We start from the raw sequence: 25,841 nt of genomic DNA on the forward strand, positions 1-25,841 counted from the left end.
TTTGTCGATACCAGATCTAATGAGGGAGGTTGTAAATGTTTTCTTATATTTTTGTCAGAATATTTTTTGTGAATTGTAATTTGCCTTATTTTATGCTAATTTGCTTATATGTCCGAGAGTGACAGCATATTGATTTATATTAGTAGATGTGACGAAGAATATCATAGAGACTGGTTACAAGTGGAAGCTTGTGTGTTGTGTGGAATGTCTTTGACGCTGGAGTTGTCTTTGACCGTAGTCAGTTGGCAATGAGCTCTCGGTCTGTGACGGTGGAACAATGTGCAGGTCGCCGTTATAATAATTTGCAAGTGACCAGCAAAAATGAGTTATTCTACTACTTTTAATATATAAAAATCAAGAAGGAAGCACATTCGGAGAAATGGTATTTGAAGCACCAAAAATGAGGCAAACGCATTGAACCAGGACATTTCAGCAGCCAACGAAACAGCATTATGGAATCATACTTTCACTAGACGACTGAAACCAACACTAAAATGTCAAATATCATCTTATAAACATTTTCACAGAAATGTGAGTACTGTCACGAAATATGCTAAATTCAAGTATATAAAAATAGTGAGCATATTTCAATTGGGGGCTCAGCCGGGATATTGTGTTCACGTGATCTTCAACAGTGCTATGAAGAAGAAAATTTTTGTGTTAATACCAGTTTTTCAAAATGTGTGTTGAAGTATTTGTGTTCATCGGGAAGTAAAAGTTTTGGAGAAGAAATGTTTCGGCAAAAAATATAATTTTTGACAGAAGAAGGAATTTCAAGAATTTTGGTCAACAATCACATGGATGGAAAACGTGGATTTGCAACAGTAGAAGAGAGTTCCAGATAAGTCACGAAACCCTTATATGTTTTCTATTGCTGTGTTTTTAATTTTTTTTTTCTCTTCACAATGACTTATGAGATTTTTGAGAGTATTGTGCCTAAAGTAGAAAATAGTAATTTAATAGACTTCAAAAATCAGGACAGGTCAAATGAAACAAAAAGAACCAATCAATTTGATTTAAAAAGTTTTCTTGTAAAATTTCACAAAAGAAATTAAACAATCAGTTGACGACAAAAAGACATACTGGAATTAAAAAATGGATAACATTTTGTTGCAAGTCCAAGCAGTCAATACCCAAGTGGGTGATCCTTCGAACAGGGTTGGGGGTGTTGAGGAAAAAATTGAATCTGTGGAAGCAAAAGTAAAAGAAATTGATGCTAAATTGAGTGATGAAATTAATACTGTAAAAAATGAGTTACTGGCAGATAGGGAAAGAAATTTAATTGATTTTAATTAGATAAAAGGGGAAATTAAAAATTTGGATGAGAACACAAAAGTTTTAGTAAAAAATGTAGAACAAAACACTGACACTCGTTTGGTTACTCTAGGAAAAAAAAGTAGAATGCAATGATTTAGAAAACAAAAAATCTGTTAAAGAACTTAGCGAAAAAATTGAAAGTTTCGTCATTGAATTTCAAAGCAAAAATCACAATGTCAACACGTGCAATTTTGTATCTAATATTCCAGTAAAGCACTTTTCGGTAGATGGACCCTTACATCCCACTGATTTTATACAGTATTGTAAGGATTGTTTTTTACCTCACTCGCCAGATGATATGAAAATTAAATTTGTGAAAAAATTCTTGGAAGGCAAAGCTTTGACTTGGGCAAACCAGATTGTAACTGTGGGGACGACCTTTTCAGAACTTGAATCAAAATTTCTGGAATCAAAAGTGAATTTTTGAATGGGAGAAACTACAGAGATTCAGATGGGAGCATGAAACAATTTTGCAAAAGTGAACTTCAAAAACTTATTAATTTAGCAAAACCTTTGGATGACTTGATCAAAATTGGTGCCTTAAAGAGAAGATTGCCATCGGCAATGCAGTTGAGTTTAGTTCATTGTTCTGAAGTAATGTTGAGCAGTTTCTCAATTATACTGAAAAGTTGGATAGGGTAACAACAAGAACACACAGTGGGTTTACTCAGAAAAGTAGTGGTCAAAATTGGGGAAATGATAACTTTCAAAAAAGGGAACAAAACAATTATCATGATGTCAGTCAAAATTCAGGGGGATATAACAACAATTTTCAAAAGAAGGACCATAATTTTAATCCAAAACAAGAACAACATTTTCACAGAAATAATCAACAAAATAGAGAGCACTTTAGGGATCAAAATCACAGAAATGTTGCTAGAGATCAGTACAATAGTAACTACCAAAAACCAGGTAATGTTTGGCATAGGAATGGGAACAGAAATGTTGCTCAGAGACATTGACAAAACTACAATCAGCAGTTTAAACAGGAACCAGTTGTTATTCAGGAAATAAAAAACGAGTAGACGCCACTTTGAAGGTCCGACATAGCAGAAGAAGTACTTCGGTTTCTGTCTGGCAGTCGTGTGGGGACATGGGAAACAGGTGCTAGATGGGTTTCTTGAACACCTCAACAGCATCCATCCAAACATCAAATTTACAATGGAAAAGGAGGTGGCCCTTCAAACTGCGAGACAGAAACCGAAGCACTTCTTCCGCTATGTCGATGACACTTTTGTCGTGTGGAGACATGGCAAACAGGTGCTAGATGAGTTTCTTGAACACCTCAACAGCATCCATCCGAACATCAAATTTATAATGGAAATGGAGGAAAATGGATGCCTCCCCTTCCTTGATATTTTAATTAAGAGGAAGACAGATGGATCACTAGGCCATGCAGTACATAGGAAGAAGACACACACAGATCTATACCTTCATGCAATAAGCTGCCACCATCCAGCACAAAGACAGTGACCACCCTGGTACATACGGAGCACGCCGTCTGCGACAAAGACAGCTACTATCCGAGCTGCAGCACCTGAGGGAAGTCTTCCAACAAAATGGTTACAGTGAAACACAGATCAACAGGGCGCTTAAAAGGAAGAAGGAAGCAGTGAGAACCCCAGAAGAAAATAATGAAGGAGAAGAAGAAGATAAATGACTTGTGTTCCTTCCGTACGTGGGTCCGCTCTCGGCCAAAATTGCACGACTTCTGGGAAAATACAAGATCAAAACCATTCTCTGACCACCACTGAAGACGAGGGAGCTCCTAGGTTCCGCCAAAGACACACTGAACCTTAACACACCAGGAGTATACAGTATACCATGCGAATGCGGAAAGCAATACATTGAGCAAACACAGCACTGCATATCTAAATTCTGCAAAGAACATATCAGATGTGTGTGACTAGGCCACACAGAAAAATCAGCCATAGCAGAACACAGCATCAATGAAGAACACAACTTCAACTTCGAAAACATGAAGGTACTGTGCCAAGCATCTGGCTTTTGGGAAAGCATTATCAAAGAATCCATAGAAATAAGGATTCACGAGAATCTGGTCAACGGAGACGAGGGATACCAACTCAGTGCAGCATGGAACCCTGCGATAGCGGGAATCCGTCGGAAGCGCGCCTGTCAATGTCCTCCGCCGCGGACACAGACAGAATGCTTACACCGAGAACGCGGCCGCCGGGGGCGCCCGCCATTCCCACCACCGCGCGCACGCCGCTGGTCCACCGCAGCCACCCGAGGTCTAGTGTAGGGGGGTGACCGCGCATATAAATAGGCCGCTCTCCGTGAATCTCGACACTTCGCCAGAAGATGGGTAGTATGACACTTCCGAAACGTCGCGAGATATCAACGCTACCACCCGGCTGGAGACCCGAGAAACCTTCATCAAGATTTGTAGAAGTTCAGAGACATGTGTGAATGAAAGAGAGAGTGCATGCTGTGAGAATGAATATATTGGTGAAAGGGATCTGGTAACTTTAGAATAGGGAAATAATATTTTGGGGGGATAATTTGAATGTGTATGACCTGAATGTGTGTAATGATAATGATGTTGATGATAATGTTGATGATGAAGTTGATAATGATGCTAATGATATTGATGATGATGTTGTCGGAAAGGTGTTTCACTAGTTTAAATAGGGAGTTGGGTATACACATGATTGAAAATGGATTAAATAGTGAGAATATTATAGAAATTCCCAGGGATGTTACCAGGATGAATAAGGCTCGCAAGCAGGGTGTATGTAAAAGGGTGAATTTTGATGTTGTTGGTAAAGAATCTGACTATACAGATAATGATGCCACACATATAACTTCCAGCCTAAGTAAAACATTTACAGATACTAATGACACACACACATTTCTTATGATCTATGGCTGAACAATGAAAATATTTCTTTTGACAAAAACTTTATAAAGATGCTTATTAATGTATGTGCAACCACATGTCCTGAGTGGTGGAAAAAGATGAGAATTTTATTTTTTAAAAGCTGAAGGGTAAGTACTTCAACAGTATACAATGTGATTTGGATGAAAATTCTTGGCTATTTGAGATAATAGAGAGTACTAATGACAATTTTGTATCTTGTGAAAATTTTGTAACTGTGACAAATAATAAATATAACGGTATACCATATGATTCTGATAAGTATAGGTTTGGGGAGATTGAAAGTGATTTATTACATGAGGATATTGGTTCTGCAAAAAGCGATCAATTTTGCAGTGGTGGTGGTGGTGGTTAGAGTTTAACGTCCCGTCGACAACGAGGTCATTAGAGACGGAGCGCAAGCTCGGGTTAGGGAAGGATTGGGAAGGAAATCGGCCGTGCCCTTTCAAAGGAACCATCCCGGCATTTGCCTGAAACGATTTAGGGAAATCACGGAAAACCTAAATCAGGATGGCCGGAGACGGGATTGAACCGTCGTCCTCCCGAATGCGAGTCCAGTGTGCTAACCACTGCGCCACCTCGCTCGGTGATCAATTTTGCAGTCCTTATATAAAAGTTCAAATTGGGTCATGGGTTGATAATGTTTAATTGATACAGGAAGTGAGGTCTCAGGGATGTTAAGCAAGAAATTAAAAGTGGGGAAAGATTATGTTGAAATGCCAGTTGTTGGGTAAAGATAAAAGGTGCTACTGGGAAAAGCAGTAAATTGGTAAAAAGCCAGGCTTTAAGTTGTTCACACAGGGATGTTTTGTAATTCAGGAATTTAATGAGGACTTTCTTTTGGTTATGAATTGGATAGTAGAAGTAAATACAGCATTTGATTGGGTGGAAGAAAACTTTTCATAGAAACCAGTGAAAGGGAATACATTCAGACAAAATTTGTGAAGACACTTGGGGATCAGAGTAATGGAAATTTTGACAGTATCAATTTACTAAAAGAAAATAGACTGGAGAACATTGAAATTCATAGATTTGATACTGATGAAGTTGAATTTGGAAATTTAGTAAATTTGAAAATTTAAGAAACACAAAATTTATCTGGGGAGCAAAAACAGCAGTTAGAAAATCTGCTGTGGGAATACAGCGATGTTTTCAGTGACATACCTGGTCGGGATGATGTAAAGGGTTATCAGTGTGCGCTTCAGGTAAAACCTCATGAACCATTTTTCATAAAACCATACAGTATTGCAATATCAAAAAGACCTACTGTTGAGAAAGAGCTGAAAAAGGGAAGGATATAATATAATAGAAAGTGCATATAATAATCCTTTAGTAGTTGTTTCGAAAAAAAGATGGTGGAGTAAGATTGGTTTTGGACTCTACACACTTAAAACAAAATTTTGTTCAGACAGACAGACCATCTTGAAAATATTGATGAGTTACTCTATAAATTTACAGATATAAAATATATGTCAAGTTTGGATCTACCTTCGGGTTTTCATCAGGTACCACTTTCGGTTAATTCTACAAAATATACCGCTTTCTTGTACAATGGTAAGAGTTACCAATATTGTGTTGTGCCATTTGGGTTAAATTCTGTTTCCGAATTTATAAGAGCTTTGGATCATGTACTGGGGCCAGAACTTGCATCTAAACTGATAATTTATGTAGATGACATTTTGGTTACAGGGCAAAATTGGGAGGAACATTTTTCGATTTTGAAGTCAGTTTGTGAAAAACTTAGGAAAGGGGGGATGACATTGAAATTAGAGAAATGTAAATTTGCAGTTTCTGAATTAAAATTTTTGGGACATGTTGTCACAGACAAGGGAAAAGGCAGATCCAGAAAAAATTAAAGCAATTTCAGAAATTCCTATTCCTAAGACTAAAAAACAATTAAAGTCGTTCTTTGGATTATGCAGCTATTACCGAAAACATATAAGTGATCAGAGTCTGAATGCACCATGTTTAAGTCCGTTACTCAAGAAAAACACTGTTTAGGTTTGGGATAAAAATTGTCAGGAAGAGTTTGATAAAATTAAGCAAGTGTTGAGGAAGCAACACTTATTACACAGACCTGATTTTAATTTACCATTTTGTTTGAAGACTGACAGCAGTAATTATGGGCTTTGAGCAGAGTTATTTCAAGAAAGAGTAGAGAATGGAGTTAAGATACATTGTACCATAGCATTTGCAAGCAGAATGTTGCTCAAGCATGAGAAAAATTATACAGTCACAGAGAAGGAACTTTTGGCAATTCATTGGGCTTTTACAAAATTTAGAATCTACCTCATTGGACATAAAACCATAGTATTTTTGGATCACAAAGCTTTGAGTTACTTACAAGAGTGCAAATTATACCACAGTACATTGACCAGATGGGCAATATTTCTGCAATAGTTTGACTTTGAAATCAAGCACATAAAAGGTTCTGAGAATGTAGTAGCTGATTCACTTTCAAGGTTACCAACTGGGGGAGAAAAGGAGATTTTTGAACAAGAGGAGGAAAAGCAATTTAAAATTAGATACTTGAAAGGGGTGGGAAATGAGAAAACAATTAGAGCTATGTGAACAAAATTAGGGAAAATCAAAATTTAGATCGTAGTTGGAAATTAATAAAAGAATGTTTAGGCAAGAAGGGGTATGAGAAACTTAATAAATTTTACAAATTACATAAGGGGATATTATTTCGTAGAGCAGATGTAGATTCTGATAATTGGAAACTTTGTTGGCCAGAAGCAGATGCTTAAAAGCTGATCATTTACATACATGAAAATTTTGGTCATTGTGCGATACAGAAGTGCATTCAAAAGATACAAGAAAAGGTTTATTTTTTCTATATTGGAAAGAAGGTAAGGAAAGAACTGGCAACCTGTGACAAATGTCAGAGAGCTAAAGTGAGCAATCAAAGACGTGGTGGAGAGATGCAAAACATTATCCCGGAAAAACGATTAGATCTTATCGCTATGGACTTATATGGAATGTTACCAAAGAGTAAAGGAGGTCACTGTTACATATTTGTTATGGTAGATGTATTTTCAAAATTAATTAAACTATATCCAGTGAAAAAAGCTACTAGCTATGAAATTATAATAAAAATTGAAAGAGATTATTTCGCACAGGTGGGTAAACCAAAAGCTATATTATCAGATAACGGTTCACAGTTCACCTCTAAAATTTGGAAAAAGTTTATTGAAAGATCAACATTTTATTGTCCATCCACCAATCCTGCAGTAAGATATATGAGGGAAATTGGGAGACTCTGCAGAACCTATTGTAGCCATAAACATCCAACCTGGTTTGAGCACATTCGAAATTTTGAAGATATTATGAATAGCCTACAACATAGTTCCACAGGATTTTCACCGTATCAGGTTATGTTTAATATCAGACCTGCAAATCTTATATCAGAACTTATTGAATTTCCTAAATGTACACCTTTAACTATGCAAGAGAGAGAAGATATTGTCAGGGAAGCTATGAGGAAACAAGGGGAAAAGAGGAATAAAAGACATAACAACAGAGTAAAATTAACCACTTTCGAAATTGGGTATCTTGTTCTGGTAAAATCTCATGAAAAATCAAAAATATTAACTTCAGAAATTAAAAAATTCTTTGATATCTATATTGGGCCTTTTGAAGTCATAGAAAATCCACACCCTAACACTTATCGTTTGGTATACCCTAAGTCAAAGAAATTATTTGGTCTTAGGAATGTTCTCTCTTTGAAACTATATAAACAGAAATCATAATTTCAAAATTTAAATAACATATTTTCATCTAAAACAAAAGTCCTCCACTGGAATATGCTTGTTAGAACAAAACTACCTGTACAACCAAGTTTGTATACTTGCATGTATAAATTAATAATTTGAAGTCAAATGTTAATTGAAACTGATGAAAAATCACTGTTATAACAAAGAATGAGAGAGAGATTTATTACTACTTTTTTTACACAAAAAAAAATAAATAAATAAATAAATAATCTCATTTATGATATTTTTTCTAATTTTTGGAAGCTAAGTCTTCCCTGTGGGTGAAGGCATGCATGCAAAAATATAAGTTTCAAAATCAATTTTAGATAAAGCCTCATGATATATGAGCAATTTATTAATCTTTATACTGATGTTGTGGAGAGCAAAGGTTCTCTTCACAAGAATGTGACTTGTAGTAATATTGTACTAGAGAGGCAAGTGCACATAAATAATTGTAAAACTTTAGATAATACTGATGTATCTTTAGCTGTACTTAAAAAAAATCATATATACAAAAAATGCAAAAATTCAAATAAAAAGAAAATCATAAGTAAAAAAATTATGCAAAATAAAAAATGAGTAAAAAATATATAAAATTCAAAAAGAAAATCAGAACTACACAATATATGCACAGCATCATTTTTTATTGTACATAATATAAGCCAAATGAAATTAACATAAATATGGGGAACAAAAACTTTAAATATGAGAACCAGTTGGTAGTGCGACCAAAGAAGTGGTTGTAGATATCTTATTCTAGCAGATGAGTTTCACCTTACTACTATTTTCAATCTGTATGCTGTATTTTAGACTATGTTTAATAATGTTAAATAATTTCTTTACTTGAATTATTCGTGTATGAGATTCATGGGGAAGAATCATTGCAACAAAAGCCAGTAACATGTCCACAGATTCAAAGAATCCAAATTTGGAAGAGATTAACAGACTTCATCATTTACGTACTAATTTTGTAATACAGATCCATTACTGAGTGTGGTCTGGATTTTGTTGTATATGTTCATACCAACAAAAGCCCTGGGGAGCAGTTGTAATGGATCTGGGAGATGTGTTATTTTCTATCGGATTTGTCGATACAAAACCTAATGAGGGAGGTTGTAAATGTTTTCTTATATTTTTGTCAGAATATTTTTTGTGAATTGTAATTTGCCTTATTTTATGCTAATTTGGTTATATGTCCGAGAGTGACAGCATATTGATTTATATTAGTAGATGTGACGAAGAATATCATAGAGACTGGTTACAAGTGGAAGCTTGTGTGTTGTGTGGAATGTCTTTGACGCTGGAGTTGTCTTTGACCGTAGTCAGTCGGCAGTGAGCTCTCGGTCTGTGACGGTGGAACAATGTGCAGGTCGCCGTTATAATAATTTGCAAGTGACCAGCAAAAATGAGTTATTCTACTACTTTTAATATATAAAAATCAAGAAGGAAGCACATTCGGAGAAATGGTATTTGAAGCACCAAAAATGAGGCAAACGCATTGAACCAGGACATTTCAGCAGCCAACGAAACAGCATTATGGAATCATACTTTCACTAGACGACTGAAGCCAACACTAAAAAGTCAAATATCATCTTATAAACATTTTCACAGAAATGTGAGTACTGTCACGAAATATGCTAAATTCAAGTATATACAAATAGTGAGCATATTTCAGTGCCCTTCAGTTGGCAAATCCGACTCTAAATGAAGTCCTATCCATCGCTCAGTCTTTTGAAATTTCTCGCGCTGCTGGAGCACAAATAGAGGCATGGGGCGACGTCGGGGAAATACAACCTCTGTGCGATGTTGACGAAGCGTGTGGCGAGTCCCCACCGGCCGACATGGCCGCAGTACGCTCCCAAGTGCAGCCTCGGCCTAACCGTAAACAAACCTCTAAGAAACTGCAGCAAAACCCACGGCAACTTCCTTCATGTCCGCGGTGTTTTACGAAACATTCACGAGAAGATTGTCCACAACGTTGAGTCGTGTGTCACAAATGCAAAAAAAAAAAAGTGTCGTGTCATCCGTTTGCAAATCTGACCGCATACATGATGTTCATGAACATGATGCTGATTCTGATTCTGTGTTGTCTGTCAATTGTACTTCTTCCCTTTCAGGGAAGTTATTCCTCACTGTCCAAATACTTGGTCGAGATGTTCGCATGCAGGTGGACACTGGTTCTGCTGCCACTATCATCAATTCTCAGACGTATCTTCAGTTGGGTTCTCCAATCATGGTACCTGTCACTAGGCAATTACGGACTTACAATAAACAGAAGATTTCTCTCTTGGGACAATTTGATGCTGAAGTATCATACAATTCCGTTGTTCGCACTGTTCCCATATTTGTGATTGACCATAGTAACGCAGAGAATCTTGTTGGTTTCGATGCCTTTCGCGTTTTTGGGTTCTCCATAGATGACTCTGTCAATATCGTCTCTGATGCTATTCCTTATGCTGAATTGGATTCCTTGTCGATGACATTTTTGACCCTTTTTTCTCCTGGGTTAGGCCGTGCAAACGACTTTGAAGCTCATATCATGCTCAAACCCACTGCTCGGCCTAAGTTTTTTCGAGCTCGGCCCATTCCTGTGGCCCTTTGTGATCAGGTAAAACGGGAGCTGGATCGTCTCACTGCTTCAGGGATCTTGCTTCCTGTCACTTCCAGTGAGTGGTCCTCTCCTGTCACTGTCGTTGCTAAGCCAAATGGTGATATTCGTCTCTACGGCAATTTCAAAGCCACTGTAAATGCTCAATGCCTTATCGACACTTACCCTATGCCTCGACCTGAAGAATTGTTCACTAAACTTGCTGGAGGCCAGTATTTTTCTAAACTTGATCTGTCAGGAGCTTATCATCAACTTCCTCTCGACGCTGCTTCCGGGCAGTTTCTGGTCCTTAACCAGGGTGTCTACGTGGACAAGGAAAAAAAATTCCTGGATTTTTCCCGGTTAAAAACACACTTTCTCCCGGATGACAGTATATTTTCCCCTATCACTCCTTTGAATGGTTATGGTTTTGTACACAGGCGTACAATTTCCCGGCACTTTAGAAAACGAAACTCAGAGAAGAAGACACGTTTTGGAAATATCTTTCATGTGCAGCAACATGTACGCTGCGTATTTTACGAAAACATACATTAGAAAATCCACCAAACACCGCATGTTACTTTCCAAACCATTGAAACCGAAATTTCGAAGCACTTTTGTACGCCGTTCGTAACTCATGTCACGTGATCTCGCCAGCCGATGACAGAGGATATTCAGAGCATAGGACACGTGATGTAGTCAGCCAACAGCAACATCAGTGTTAGGTAGCCATACGTGCTAGAAAATGAAAACGTGCACTTGAAATGCAGCGAACAGTTGAAACTACCTAGTACTGTGGAATTAAACATTTCGTTTCAGATACACTGACTGCCTCTGCGGAAAAGATTAGCAAAAGTCAAATTTCTTTAGCAAACAGACAAAAATAACTTCATTGTTCCACAAGGCGATTAATGCTTGACTGTCAGAAAGGTGGAAATCAAATAAAATCTGAAACTAATGACATATTTCAGCCTTTAGTAATTATGTGAATGTGTTTTAATTCACTTGATAGCTCCCGGCCACGTATATCCGTTTTGTTTTCATTTGACGTGAGAGTAAACGAAGGGGAAACAGCAAAATCACTGAACGTAAACACGGGTCACGTGGAGACTACCCACTATAGCTCAGATTGTTCTGTGCATCAGCCCCGGATCTACGACATTTGCGAACCGGGTCAATACTAAAAAAAATCGAATTTTCAAAATATGTTCATCTTGTAGCGCACATATTTCTGAAAAGTCTGAAACCTAAAACGTATGTATTCGAGGAAATGTAAGACATATTATTTGGTCTTAAGTATGCCCAAGTGCAGTTCCATGCCTCTTTTTCTACTGCACGTCCAAACTATATTCAGGAGAGTGGAAATTGAAATGTCCTGTGGTGCCTCTCCTGCTCCCAGTCGGCCGGTTTCTCTTTAAAAAAAATCTCGCAATTAATAGCGGATGGGGTTATTTGTAATCGAGAGAACAAGAACTCTTCGGAAAATCTGAACTCTTCATTGCCCATTAGTTAATAACTTGCTGTTTTGTGTGTCATAAAATTAAATATAGGATATATAAAACCAGTACTGACAAGAGATAAGCAAGAAATCACACATTTCTTCAAACCTTAGCTCCTAGCATTTTTTTCTCTCTAATCTTGCTACAGCTTTACATGGCATGTTTTCCTTTCTGTGAAAGAATCTTTTACCTCATCAAAGCTTGTCAAACTTTTTGCTACATGGAAAATCAAAATGTAGTTATCTAATACTGAAAAAGCTGTTAATACAAATAATACCCAAGACTGGTGAGGTTTCTCGATCTGATTACGTCTATTTTGTCACTGTCTGCTAGATAAAACAAAATAGGCCTTTCTAATACAGCAGTAATTTTATAACACACCAAATAAACGAGACTGTTTTGGCACAAATGGTCATTTTTATAACACGACAGAATATAATCCAATAAGTATCAATATCAAATGCCTATTAGGCCTACTACAAGCAAAAAGCTTTATGTTAGTAAATAGTTTCACGTTTCATTCATATGCACCAGCTTCTCTAGCATGGCATCGAAAACTAGTATTACGAAATTTTTATATAAATTTGGAATAGTCTTATTCGTCCATAATTTGTGTGATGTCTTCGTTTCTTCTCCGTCCTCATTCTAACAAACAATCCTGTCATCACCAATTCTTTAGCTATTGCTGCCACTGTCAAAATTTGTTCGCCGATTAACTTCACTAACCCTGCCAGAATCACTGGTTTAGTTCTCCCGCAATTATTCTCCGGTTAGGCGTTGTTACGTGTTCGTACAACACGTTTTCCGCGTTACTTCCATAATAGAACTTAAGCGGCTGGTAGCCGGGGACCGTACTACTGGTCCTTACTAGTGTAGCGATCTGGCCAAACATTTTCTGTCAAAACTTCATTTCCTTGGACACACCGAGAAGATAATACATAATCTTTCTCACCTGTTATTCCTGTCAGTCGTTTATTTCCATTCTGATAGTATGAATCTATGGATTTCGATAGTAATTATAACAACGCTGAGCCGGCCGCGGTGGTCTAGCGGTTCTAGGCGCGCAGTCCGGAACCGCGCGACTGCTACGGTCGCAGGTTCGAATCCTGCCTCGGGCATGGATGTGTGTGATGTCCTTAGGTTAGTTAGGTTTAAGTAGTTCTAAGCTCTAGGGGACTGATGATCACGGATGTTAAGTCCCATAGTGTTCAGAGCCATTTGAACCATTTTATAACGACGCTGATCATTCCCACACTCAATCAGCCACATAACCAGACAGCGATTGCCATTCATCCATTCGGCTTTACTCCACTCAGCTCGTATAGCCCCGTCCCCTTTTGTCTGTAGAAAGTTTATTTCTAGATGCGACGAGGATTCTCCTGACAGACACATCACGTACACTATGCATGCATTCAAAAGTCAGCTTATGATTCATTCAGAAATCAACTTAAAATGTGAGAAGCGTTTCAAAATCATATGATTAACTGATAGGCAAATGTGCGCTGGATGCTAGGTGCTTTGTGAAACAAGTTTTTTTCCCCTCAAGAATATGAATTAGGCGCCCCCTTTCCCCGGAAGTATCTAGCTGCTTGCTGCGACTGCTTGCACAGCCAACAGCCACATCCCTGTTTACAGAAGCGGGAGAATCTACTACTCAAACGTGACACTACTGCGCATGAGCATGAGCCCGCGCGTTAACTGCTAAAACAAATCGAATGTAAACAGTTGCGACTTCACACTCATTGGAGGCAATTTGTTGTTATGAAGCACTGCATAGTCTTCCTAAAGCCTTTGACACATTTTCAATCGGCAGACGCTTGAATGAGCACTTGTGTCGTCGTTTTATATGGAGTATTTCCTTTGCAATTTAAGTTATTTTCGTTTTTTTCTCTCGTTTATGTTTTATTGTTGAAGTATTATTCTGCAGTAGCGGGATACAGTAATATCCTTTGTTAGTGCGTCGGTTCTTACTAGTCAAAATTACAAAAATGTAACTGAAAACTAAAACAATGAAAAATTCCCGGAATTCTAAAAATATCCCGGGTTTTTCCCGGTTTTCTCCCGGATGAGAAAAATCCCGGGTTTTTCCCGGATCTCCCGGTTGTCCCGGGTCGTAGACACCCTGTTAACACACCTTTCGGGCTCTATCAATACCAATGATTGCCATTCGGGGTTGCCCCTGCTCTCTTTCAGCGATTCTGGGAACTGCCCTGGGTGTATAAATTACATGGACGACATTGCTGTCACTGGCTCCACCACTGACGAACATCTTCAAAATCTCCGCACACTTTTTCATGTCTTAAAGACTGCCGATCTTAAGTGTAATCTTCAGAAACCAAAATTTTTTCAGGCATCTTATCACGTACTTGGAGTTTCAACTCTCTCAGGATGGTATTTGTCCGCTTCCACAAACTGTCGCTGCGATCAATGCCCTTCCTCGCCCTACATCTGTTAAGGAACTGCAGGCCTTCTTGGGGAAAATAGAATACTATCACAAGTTTCTACCGTCTGCTGCTTCGGTGGCTCAGCCGTTGCATCGCCTGTTGCATAAAAACGTCCCTTTTCACTGGTCAGCGTCACGCGATGCAGCTTTCCAGAAATTGAGGGCTATGCTGAAACAGGCCCCGTGCCTGGCTACTTATTGACCTGGCCAACATCTTGTTCTTGCCACGGACGCCTCGCAATACGGGGTCGATGCAGTCCTTGCGCACCGTTTCTCTGACGGTTCTGAACAACCCATTGCTTATGCCTCCAAAACGCTCACGGATGCCCAACAAAAGTATTCTCAAATTGAAAAAGAAGCTTTGGCCATTATTTATGCTCTTCATTAGTTTGGTGTTTTTCTCTATGGATCCTAATTTCACCTTGTTACGGATCACAAACCTCTTGTTTCCTTGTTTCATCCATAAACGTCACTTCCCGACAAGGCTGCACACCGCCTCCAGCATTGGGCTCTTTACTTGTCTCGTTTCAATTATGAGATTCATTTCCGGCCGATGGCTGAACATGCGAATGCTGATGCACTGTCTCGCCTTCCCACGGGTCATGATCTGGCATTCGATAGGGGCGAACTTTTGTGTTTCCACCTGGATGTTGCTGAGCAGCGGGTTGTGGTTGGGTTACCCATCACTGTGGACCGTCTGGCGGCTGCTAAGGGTTCTGACCCTACCCTCTCCCGGGTTTTACGCTGTATTCGGAAGGGTTGGCCAGATTGTCCGTCCGCTAAGACTTCTGATCCGCTGCGGAACTACTACGCTTTGCGTAAACGCCTCACGGCTAGGGATGGTGTTATCCTCCTTTCCACCGAAAATGCTTCGCTGCGTGTTGTGGTACCTGTGTCTTTGCGTGCTTCGGTCTTGCGCCTCCATCACCAAGGGCACTGTCATGTGTACTGGCCCGGCATCAACTCTGAAATCGCACACATGGTCGCTGCCTGTGGCCCTTGTGCGTCACAGGCCGCTGCCCCGAAGTCATCTTTGTCACCGTGGCCTTCACCTGAGAAGCCCTGGGAACGTATTCATGCTGACTTCGTGGGACCTTTTTTAGGTACTTATTGGCATCTCGTTATTGATGCCTACTCTAACTTTCCTTTCATTGTCCGTTGCACATCGCCTACCACCGCGGCAACCACCAATGCTCTAGCTCACGTTTTCTCTTTGGAAGGCCTTCCCCCTACTCTTGTTACTGATAATGGTCCGCAATTTGCCTCTTCCAATTTTGCGGATTTTTGTGCCCGTCACGGCGTCATGCATGTCACGGCCCCTCTGTTCCATCCACAGTCAAATGGTGAGGCTGAACGACTGGTCCACACATTTAAGGCTCAGATGCGGAAAGCTGAATGACTGGTCCGCACATTTAGGCCCAGATGTGGAAACTTCTGACTTCTTCTGCTGCTGATGATGCGCTTCTCCAGTTTCTGGTGTCTTACCGTTTCACCCCCATGGGCGACCACAGCCCGGCTGAGCTCTTACATGCCCGACAGCCCCGCACGCTACTTAATCTTCTGCGGTCTTCCACCTCACGGCCGCGGGTGCCTTCGCTTGGCCGGTTCACCGCCGACGACCTTGTATGAGTACGGGGATATGGCAGGCGGCCAAAATGGTTTCCTGTCCGCATCTTACGACACTGTTGCCAACGCCTGCATGAAATCCAGACGGACACGGGTATTGCAGTGTGTCCTTCGGACTGTCTTTGGCCTTGTGTGCCGGCAACGCCTGTTCCGGATGCCGCTACACCATATTCGGGTCTACATGACGCTCGGGATACTGTAATCTCTCATTACTCACAACGCAGTCCTCTCACCATCATATCGGTGCCAGCACAAGAACTGATGCCACCAGGAGACGTGCCCATGCAGGAACCAGATGACCATCATTTGTCGGAGCAACTCTACTCGCCTCCTTCTCCTACGGACAAATTGCCCATGTCTCCTGTTATAACAACCGGACTTGCCGCAATGGGCAGATTGGTGCACGGGGCCCCAGCAGATTCGACCCCCACGTCTCCTGTCATCTCGACCCGTTATCATCAGGGACACTTCCGTCCATACAGGAAGCCTCCTCCTCGAGACTTTACGGCCAGCCAAACAACACCTATGGACGTTAGCAATCTACAGGACACCTATATCAAGACCTGTGCAAAAAATTCAAACGGGGGAAAAGTGTTGTGACTCACCAATCCTTCAAAGTGCCGCCGCACAGTTACGCGCATCCTCTACATGCGGCGCTGTCTGCCAGCCATGCAACAGCAGCGACACCTAAGCGTCCAGCCAGCCAGCGACCGCTAGACTTGGACTCAGTTATGATTTGACTGTTAAAGTGTATACACGTCTTACTCTGTTTACTTGATCTGTTCATGTATTGCATCTTCCTTGAAATATATTTGTTCAACTTGAAGTTATTACAGTTTTATTGTTTACAGTTAACTCCATGTATGAATTTCTTCCCTCCACTATTCCACTTCAATAAAATGTATATCCTAATTTAAATTCTATTTCGTGTTTGTTTATCACCTTCCATTAAATGCCAGCTAATCCATCTTGCTACTCTACTAATTCAACTGCAATTCCTAAGTTTCTGAAAATTATTGTCCCTAAATATCTAGCCTTATAAGCATTTGGGTTTCTAAGATCCTCATTATTGTTTATTCGCATTTACACTCCTGGAAATTGAAATAAGAACACCGTGAATTCATTGTCCCAGGAAGGGGAAACTTTATTGACACATTCCTGGGGTGAGATACATCACATGATCACACTGACAGAACCACAGGCACATAGACACAGGCAACAGAGCATGCACAATGTCGGCACTAGTACAGTGTATATCCACCTTTCGCAGCAATGCAGGCTGCTATTCTCCCATGGAGACGATCGTAGAGATGCTGGATGTAGTCCTGTGGAACGGCTTGCCATGCCATTTCCACCTGGCGCCTCAGTTGGACCAGCGTTCGTGCTGGACGTGCAGACCGCGTGAGACGACGCTTCATCCAGTCCCAAACATGCTCAATGGGGGACAGGTCCAGAGATCTTGCTGGCCAGGGTAGTTGACTTACACCTTCTAGAGCACGTTGGGTGGCACGGGATACATGCGGACGTGCATTGTCCTGTTGGAACAGCAAGTTCCCTTGCCGGTCTAGGAATGGTAGAACGATGGGTTCGATGACAGTTTGGATGTACCGTGCACTATTCAGTGTCCCCTCGACGATCACCAGTGGTGTACGGCCAGTGTAGGAGATCGCTCCCCACACCATGATGCCGGGTGTTGGCCCTGTGTGCCTCGGTCGTATGCAGTCCTGATTGTGGCGCTCACCTGCACGGCGCCAAACACGCATACGACCATCGTTGGCACCAAGGCAGAAGCGACTCTCATCGCTGAAGACGACACGTCTCCATTCGTCCCTCCATTCACGCCTGACGCGACACCACTGGAGGCGGGCTGCTCGATGTTGGGGCGTGAGCGGAAGACGGCCTAACGGTGTGCAGGACCGTAGCCCAGCTTCATGGAGACGGTTGCGAATGGTCCTCGCCGATACCCCAGGAGCAACAGTGTCCCTAATTTGCTGGGAAGTGGCGGTGCGGTCCCCTACGGCACTGCGTAGGATCCTATGGTCTTGGCGTGCATCCGTGCGTCACTGCGGTCCGGTCCCAGGTCGACGGGCACGTGCACCTTCCGCCGACCACTGGCGACAACATCGATGTACTGTGGAGACCTCACGCCCCACGTGTTGAGCAATTCGGCGGTACGTCCACCCGGCCTCCCGCATGCCCACTATACGCCCTCGCTCAAAGTCCGTCAACTGCACATACGGTTCACGTCCACGCTGTCGCGGCATGCTACCAGTGTTAAAGACTGCGATGGAGCTCCGTATGCCACGGCAAACTGGCTGACACTGACGGCGGCGGTCCACAAATGCTGCGCAGCTAGCGCCATTCGACGGCCAACACCGCGGTTCATGGTGTGTCCGCTGTGCCGTGCGTGTGATCATTGCTTGTACAGCCCTCTCGCAGTGTCCGGAGCAAGTATGGTGGGTCTGACACACCGGTGTCAATGTGTTCTTTTTTCCATTTCCAGGAGTGTATTATTCTCATGGCTGTAATTTAATGGTACAAACAAATAACAGTATAATTTTGGACTGTGTACTTATAGTCTATGATTCTGCATGAAATTTGTACACCTTGAAAGTCAATGAACAGAACTTAACTGTTGTAGGAACCTGAGGCAACAGAAGTTCATTAAACAGCATACCACATTAATTTCCTTAAACCATTTAGCATTTTACAAGGTATTTATTTTATGAAATACGTAAACATCCATTACCTGTAGCATTAATTGTTAATGATTGTGCTGCTGTATCTTGCTGAGTGGAGTCAGATGAAGAAAATAGTGATAACTGAGTATTTCCCGTAAATGTACTTCCTAACGATAAATCTTTCCCAGGGTCAATATGACAGAAATTCTGATGAGATTCCTGCAAATTCAGAATAATTATTTTCTTTACACACATGTTCAAGTACACCAGCCACACAAAAATTCAAAACTTAAGATAAAAAGCCACTTTTAAACACAACATAACATTTTCTGCAATAACATGTCTTGTGTATCACATGTCTCTAAGTAACACACATATGGCACTTTCAGCCTCATCTTTCTTCTAAAAATTGGGTAATATTTTGTTTACAGCTACTAATTTACAATGACCTATATGCTTTCTGTTATCAAAATAACATATAACATATTTGTGGCTCACATTTGCATGTTGGAAAAAAAGTCAACATAAGGCAGTTTTTCTGAGTTTTCTATCAGAATGCAGGATATCTGTCGAAAACATCACATCGAAATGAAGTTTTTACCTTTCACTATTGGTGGCTTGCAACAAGAAAGCATGCATTTACGTTACGTCAATATGCAGTGCTGTAAACATCTGGAGTATCATATTCAATATTCAATCAGGTTATCACTGGTTTGTTTCCAAACCTCACACAGAGTGCGTAAATACAGTGGTGATAAAAAAGAAACTGAAATTTAACACCTTTACTGCTTATTGTACAAAATTTTTAAGCACTGTTGCCCTCAAAATAGTCCCCTCTGCTAGCAATACACTACCCCTATCATTGTTCTTCTTTTGGAAAGCCTCTTGGAAAGCATTTTCTGGGGTGGTTAGCAGATCTATTGTCCATTGTCCTAAATCTCTTCTATGGCTCAGAATGTTCTGGTTCAGAAACTATGTTCTTTCAATGTGGTTTTAATTTTGCGAAAGAGGAAAAAGTCTAGTGTGGCTCAGTCTGGAAAATATGATGGGGCTCAATGAGAATGTTTTTGCTAGACAGCTGTGGACAAGGTGTGACGTGTGAGCCACAGAATTGACATGATGCAACATCCAAATCTGGTTTTCCCAAAATTCAGCCTCTTCCTGCACACAGTAGAAAATCATTCTGTTTGATATGTTACAGACTAACATTCTGCCCTGCTGAAAATGCTAACTCATAACACTGTGTGTGACTCACACCAGCTCTTTCACTATCACTTCAACACAAATCCAACAGGCAGCTTGTGCACAACCTCACTTCATCGCCTGTATCTCACTTTCTAACAGAGCGAACTGCAGCAAATGGCAGTTTGTTGTCTAAACCTCCTGCTATGTGTGCTCTACAGCCGCAGCCTCCTCCCTCTGATGGTTGGCACTCTGTGTTTGATGTTTCATATAGGAGCTTCATCAGAAAATTTTGTTTCCCAACTAGTCGAACAGTACACTACGAAAATCTGGGCAGTAACCTTAGAGGGAAAATATATGTATTAACGCACGAGTTGCCTTCTCGACAGATGCAAAACACATTTAATGCTATCTATCTCTATGTTCATATTCCCCAAGCCACATTATGGTTTGTCACAGATATTACATCATTTACCAATATCATTTTCCAACTCTCCTGTTCCACTTGTGAATAGTACATGAAAAGAATAACAGCCATTAACCTGCTTTTCTTGGTATACTCATTTTGTGATATACACGATGGAGGAAGTAATATGTTGCTTTAATCTTTTTGGAATGCATACTCTTGGAATTTAAATCTTCACTGTCATGTAAATGCCCCTTTTTCAGTGTCTACTACTAAAATTGTTTGATCATGTTGATGATTCTCTTACAGTGGACAAAGGAACATGTGAAAAAGTGATTCTAAAACTCTTTTCTTAACAATATCTGATAAGAATGTGACACCAAACAGCAAGGTCAAATAAATAATGGTTTTGCAATAAACACGGTTTTCAAAGTGACGCAAGCAGCATACTAATGTTCCTCTTCACCATAATCAGTTTCGCTTCTTGCGTGTTGATGCTCTATCAAAGATGCAGTCCAAGACTTGTTTCAACGTATTTTTGTACTATGAAACAATAAGCTGCAGCACAAACCTTTAACAGATGCCTTGCTGTCACCTGCGATAATCAGGAACAGCTTTGCACAAGAATTTTATCAAAGCACCCCAGCTGTTGCACATGTTACTTTTCCTTGCAGATTACTATGTACCCAATATTTCTTCCAAAAATACAGTCCTATAACTATAGCTGGAATAGCACATGAGAAACAAGAATGCAAAATATGAAGGGGGGGGAAAAAAAAAAACAAAAAACAACTTTAAAATGAATGAGACGGAGCTTTATACTAGTATAATGTGAAGATGCACTTGGGAAATTTATCTTTAACTCTTAATTAAGTTTCACAGTACTTCAGATATCAAATCTTCCATTTATTTTCCAATTTTATGATGTTTAAATTAAATGCATTGGTGGCCAGTCCCTCAATCAATATAATTTTCATAAAGCTGAAATACCTGGTTATGTTGATGTTCTGGTAACCCTTGAGTCGCATATGATTCAGTCTGTAAGCGAGCGTGTGCAGGAGGAGGAAGAGACAAAGCTTGAGTCTGGTTTACACCATTCCCCTCTAGAGACAGTATGCCTAAATCAAAATCCAACTGGTCTAGTCTGGGGAGCTCTATGCATGGAAATTCATTGTTAATATTCTGAAAATATAGAAAAATGAAACAATTACAAATAAAGTTTCAACAAATGTAACAAAGCTACAACTGAAGGAGTCGGGAGAATAAAGCGTTAAAACTCGGTTTAAAAAAGATTTGTCTGATCTCATAACCCATTACATTTTCTAATACAGCACAAGCTGATATCAAGTAGTTCCTGATGTACTGTGACAAAGCACTGTCTACTGTATAAATTCCTGTCTTATCATGTTTAAGTATGTTGTTGTCTCTGTAACTAACCAAACATACAACATGTAATGGTCCAAAATACACTGTTGTGAATTAACACTTTTTTGTGCCGACCCATTCAATTTTTATTTACACTTTCTGACAGTTCACATTAAAACACAATGTTATGAACTACCACAAGAGCTCCAGGAGAACCTCATTTGTAATGCACTAAGTTTAAAGAATGTCAGTTCCAAATGAATAGAAATGAAATATTTTATTCTGTAATGTACTAATTTAAGGTGCGCAGATACTGAACACATTGTAATGAAAGAGGCTGTGTTGGGTCATGTGGAGTGCCTGAAACAGTGGGTTTCATAGTGTGCGATACACACTGAAACAGATGTGGGTGGTGTGCAGGAACACTTGGTGGATAGGGCCACTTAGTGCAACTTTGTGAAGTGGTTGTGACAAAAATGTTAAACTGTGTCACAGACCAGTTAATGTATGTTCTTAGTCAAAGTGATGTACAGTTAGGATAAGTCATTGCCACTTTGATATGAATTTCGGGATGTTTTGAGGAGAAAGAACAAGTTCTGGAATCAGTGTTAACAGTGTATAAATTTTCGTAACCTTTTTCATTCAGTTTTGCAATTATAATTCAATTTGTAAAAATTCATTGTTTACCATAATGCAAATTAACTGTGTAAACCATTAATTTTGGAAAAGCTTAACATTTATGTATCTTTGCTAGTCATGACAACGTATTCCATGGAAATCACCAACTAAAAATCTGTAATTAAACTCGTAATTAATGTTTCTGGAACCGAGAAGATTCGTTTAAAATGAAGACGTAATCTGATTCAGAGGGGCACTTTGTATCATAAAAAATGTTAGAATAATGATTCATTAATCTTTTGTAACATGATTTAAAGATTTTGGGTTGTAAATAATTATTCCGCGTTTTAGCCTTCAAATGTTATAAAAAGTCATTTTGAACTTTGAATTGTAATTTTGATGTTGTAGAAATATTACCAGCTCAAAATTGTTTCATAAAATCGCATAATTGATTAAATTATGAAAAGATATTCGAGAATGTTCTGGACTGAATAATAAGAACTTAATTGTTAACTGTATGTATGTTTCAACATTGCACTTGTAAAAGATCATTAATTTCGGAAATACGCATTATCATTGTACTACTTGTTTTAATTTCTACTAAAACTCCATAATGTCAGTTTTTGCTGGGTTAACTTATTGCAATTATAACACCAAACATGAAATAACAGAACAATGTCAAAGAACATAACTGTTAAAAGATTTATAAATACACCTTGTCGAAAAGGCTTGAAAGGAGAAGTGCGGTTGGAGTACTAGCTGGTGTGTTCCGGCGCCTGTAAAGTTGTGACAAATAAACAAGTGTTGCTAACAGATTAATTGGTGTACGGCTGGTAGTGACCCAAGACTTTCTGCAGCGAAAACATACTGTGCTTCTGGATCTGGTTACACAGAACATGAAAAGAAAGATTGGAATGAGTTACAATTTAGAGGACATGTAGAATAGCAGCTAACAACTGGTGATTAGCTGAACCCAGATTTTATGTAATTACATGTTTTGTTCCTTTATAGGTGGGTAGAAGAAAAACTAAAATGTCAACAAGTAACACTGAAACGGCTCTTATTTCAAAGTTTTAAATTACATATTTTTACAGATTTTGAGGTATAATACATCTTTCACACTATACTACATACTTTTATGTCCTTTAGTATTACTGTAGAATAATTATACATTTTCAAAATTCACACACAGCTTCACTACATAGCAAGGAGAGAAAAAAAATTTTATGTTTAATATTTGTGTTTCTCATTTTTATTTTTGCGTTTCTCATGCTGTCAACAATCCTGATACACTCAAAGCTAAATTACACAAGTTTGATGCAGACAACAATGACTTTCCTTTCTTACTTGTTCCCAAACACTTCACTTTGTGAAACAATCAATTGCACGTAATTTGACCATACCACCGGTTGAGTCTTCACTGTCATCAAAGCTAAAAACATGGATTTCTACTGAAAGCGCTTTAACCACTGATGGTAAAACATTCCTCTGCCAAACCTTGAGAGAAACATATAGGATGCACAATGAAATCTCAAATTAGACAACATTTCCAAGGCAATCTACAAGTTAGGAATGAGCAATGGATTTCTTCAAAGAAAAAATTCTACTTACACAGTTGCAGGGACAGCTTATACATTTAATAGTGAGTTAAAGAACTTAATCTTGCATTGGTTGCAGGGAACATACCCTGGAACAAACTTCAAATATTTCCAGATATACTGCAACTGCAACATTCCTGAGGAGTCCACTCTAGGAAGTTCTCGATTCTGGCTATGTTGACACATTTGAAAAAATCAGGGCGACATTAGCACATCATCCATATGGATTTCTGCTATGTGAGATTGGATGTTGTAGGCCATTTATCACTTAATCTAATAGTGGCAAGTAGGACTCTGAGGCTGCATCTAAACTCTGTTTAAGTTACTGTCAACGTTTAGAGGCAACAAATAGTTCAAGAATTGCTAGATTCATTAATGATGGACTTGTGGAACTATGGCCAGATTGTGTAACATAAGAGAGGTTCCCACTGATGTACACAGATGCAACTCCATACTTGCTGAAAGCAGGGAATCATTTAACGTAGTTTATCCAGACTTAATGCATCTTACATGTATGGCTCATGATTGCAAAGAGTGGCAGAACAGTTAAACATTTATTCCCAGTAGTAAATAAACTGGTATCAGCTAAGAAAATGGTTTTCTTGAAATGGTTTTATCACGTACACTCATGCTCATAAATTAAGGATAATGCCGATACATGGTGAAACAATGCTCTGGTGGGCAGTTTGCGGGTTTAAATCACCTTTGGGTATGACCATGCAGTGCATTTGTTCTGCAGTCATCGCACGGTGGCGCTGGCATCAGTTCACATACGCAGAGGTGTGTTGGTGCCATGTCAGAGTACGGTGCAGCGAGTAAGTGTGCAGACTTTTCAGACGTGCTAATGGTGACTGTGTGTTGAAAATGGCTCAAAGAACACACATTGATGACATTATGAGGGGTAGAATACTAGGGCGACTGGAGGCTGGTCAAACACATCAGGTCATAGCATGGGCCCTCCGTGTGCCATAAAGTGTGATCTCAAAATTATGGCAACGATTCCAGCAGATAGGAAATGTGTCCAGGCACTGCAGTATGGGACGTCCACAGTCTACAACACCACATAAAGACTAATCTCTCACCATCAGTGCCCGCAGACGGCTACGGAGTACTGCAGGTAGCCTTGCCTGGGTGGTCACAGGAGAGCCTGTAAAGCCTGGTGTCAAGAACACAGTATATGGTCACTGGAACAGTGGTCCCAGGTTATGTTCATGGACGAGTCCAGGTATAGTCTAAACAGTGATTCTCGCCAGGTTCTCATCTAGCGTGAACCAGGAACCAGATACCAACCCCTCAATGGCCTTGAAAGGGACCTGTATGGAGGTCGTACTCTGATGGTGTGGGGTGGGATTATGATTGATGCACGTACACCCCTACATGTCTTTGACAGAGGAACTGTAACAGGTCAAGTGTATTGGGACGTCACTTTGCACCAGTATGTCCGCCTTTCCGGGGTGCAGTGGGTCCCACCTTCCTCCTGATGGATGATAACACACGGCCCCACCAAGCTGCCATGATAGAAGAGTACCTTGAAACAGAAGATACCAGGCAAAGAGAGTGACTTGCCTGTTCTCTATATCTGAACCCCATTGAGCATGTCTGGGACGCTCTCAGTCGAAATATCGCTGCACGTCATCAAACCCATAGGACACTTCAGGAGCTCCGACAGGCACTGGTGCAAGAATCGGAGGCTTTACCCCAGCAGCTGCTTGACCACCTGATCCCAAGTATGCCAACCTGTTATGCGGCCTGTGTACGTGTGCATGGTGATCATATCCCATATTGATGTCGGGGTACATGTGCAGGAAACAGTGGCATTTCGTAGCACATGTATTTCGGAATGGTTTTCTCAGCTTATCACCAAT

At 40.1% G+C, this 25,841-nt stretch overlaps 1 protein-coding gene across 1 annotated transcript in view; it reads right to left on the reverse strand.

Moving 5' to 3' along the window:
• Positions 1-25,841, reverse strand: part of LOC126188302 (uncharacterized) — a 270,067-nt gene that overhangs the window by 76,421 nt on the left and 167,805 nt on the right. Inside the window, exons 5-6 of the mRNA XM_049929898.1 lie at positions 21,386-21,577; positions 18,876-19,026 (exon numbers count right to left, since the gene is read on the reverse strand). Of these exons, the coding sequence (XP_049785855.1) occupies positions 18,876-19,026; positions 21,386-21,577 (343 nt within the window). The remainder of the gene's footprint in view (positions 1-18,875; positions 19,027-21,385; positions 21,578-25,841) is intronic.

Source organism: Schistocerca cancellata, chromosome 1 (genome assembly GCF_023864275.1).
Source record: "Schistocerca cancellata isolate TAMUIC-IGC-003103 chromosome 1, iqSchCanc2.1, whole genome shotgun sequence".
Taxonomy (NCBI): domain Eukaryota; kingdom Metazoa; phylum Arthropoda; class Insecta; order Orthoptera; family Acrididae; genus Schistocerca; species Schistocerca cancellata.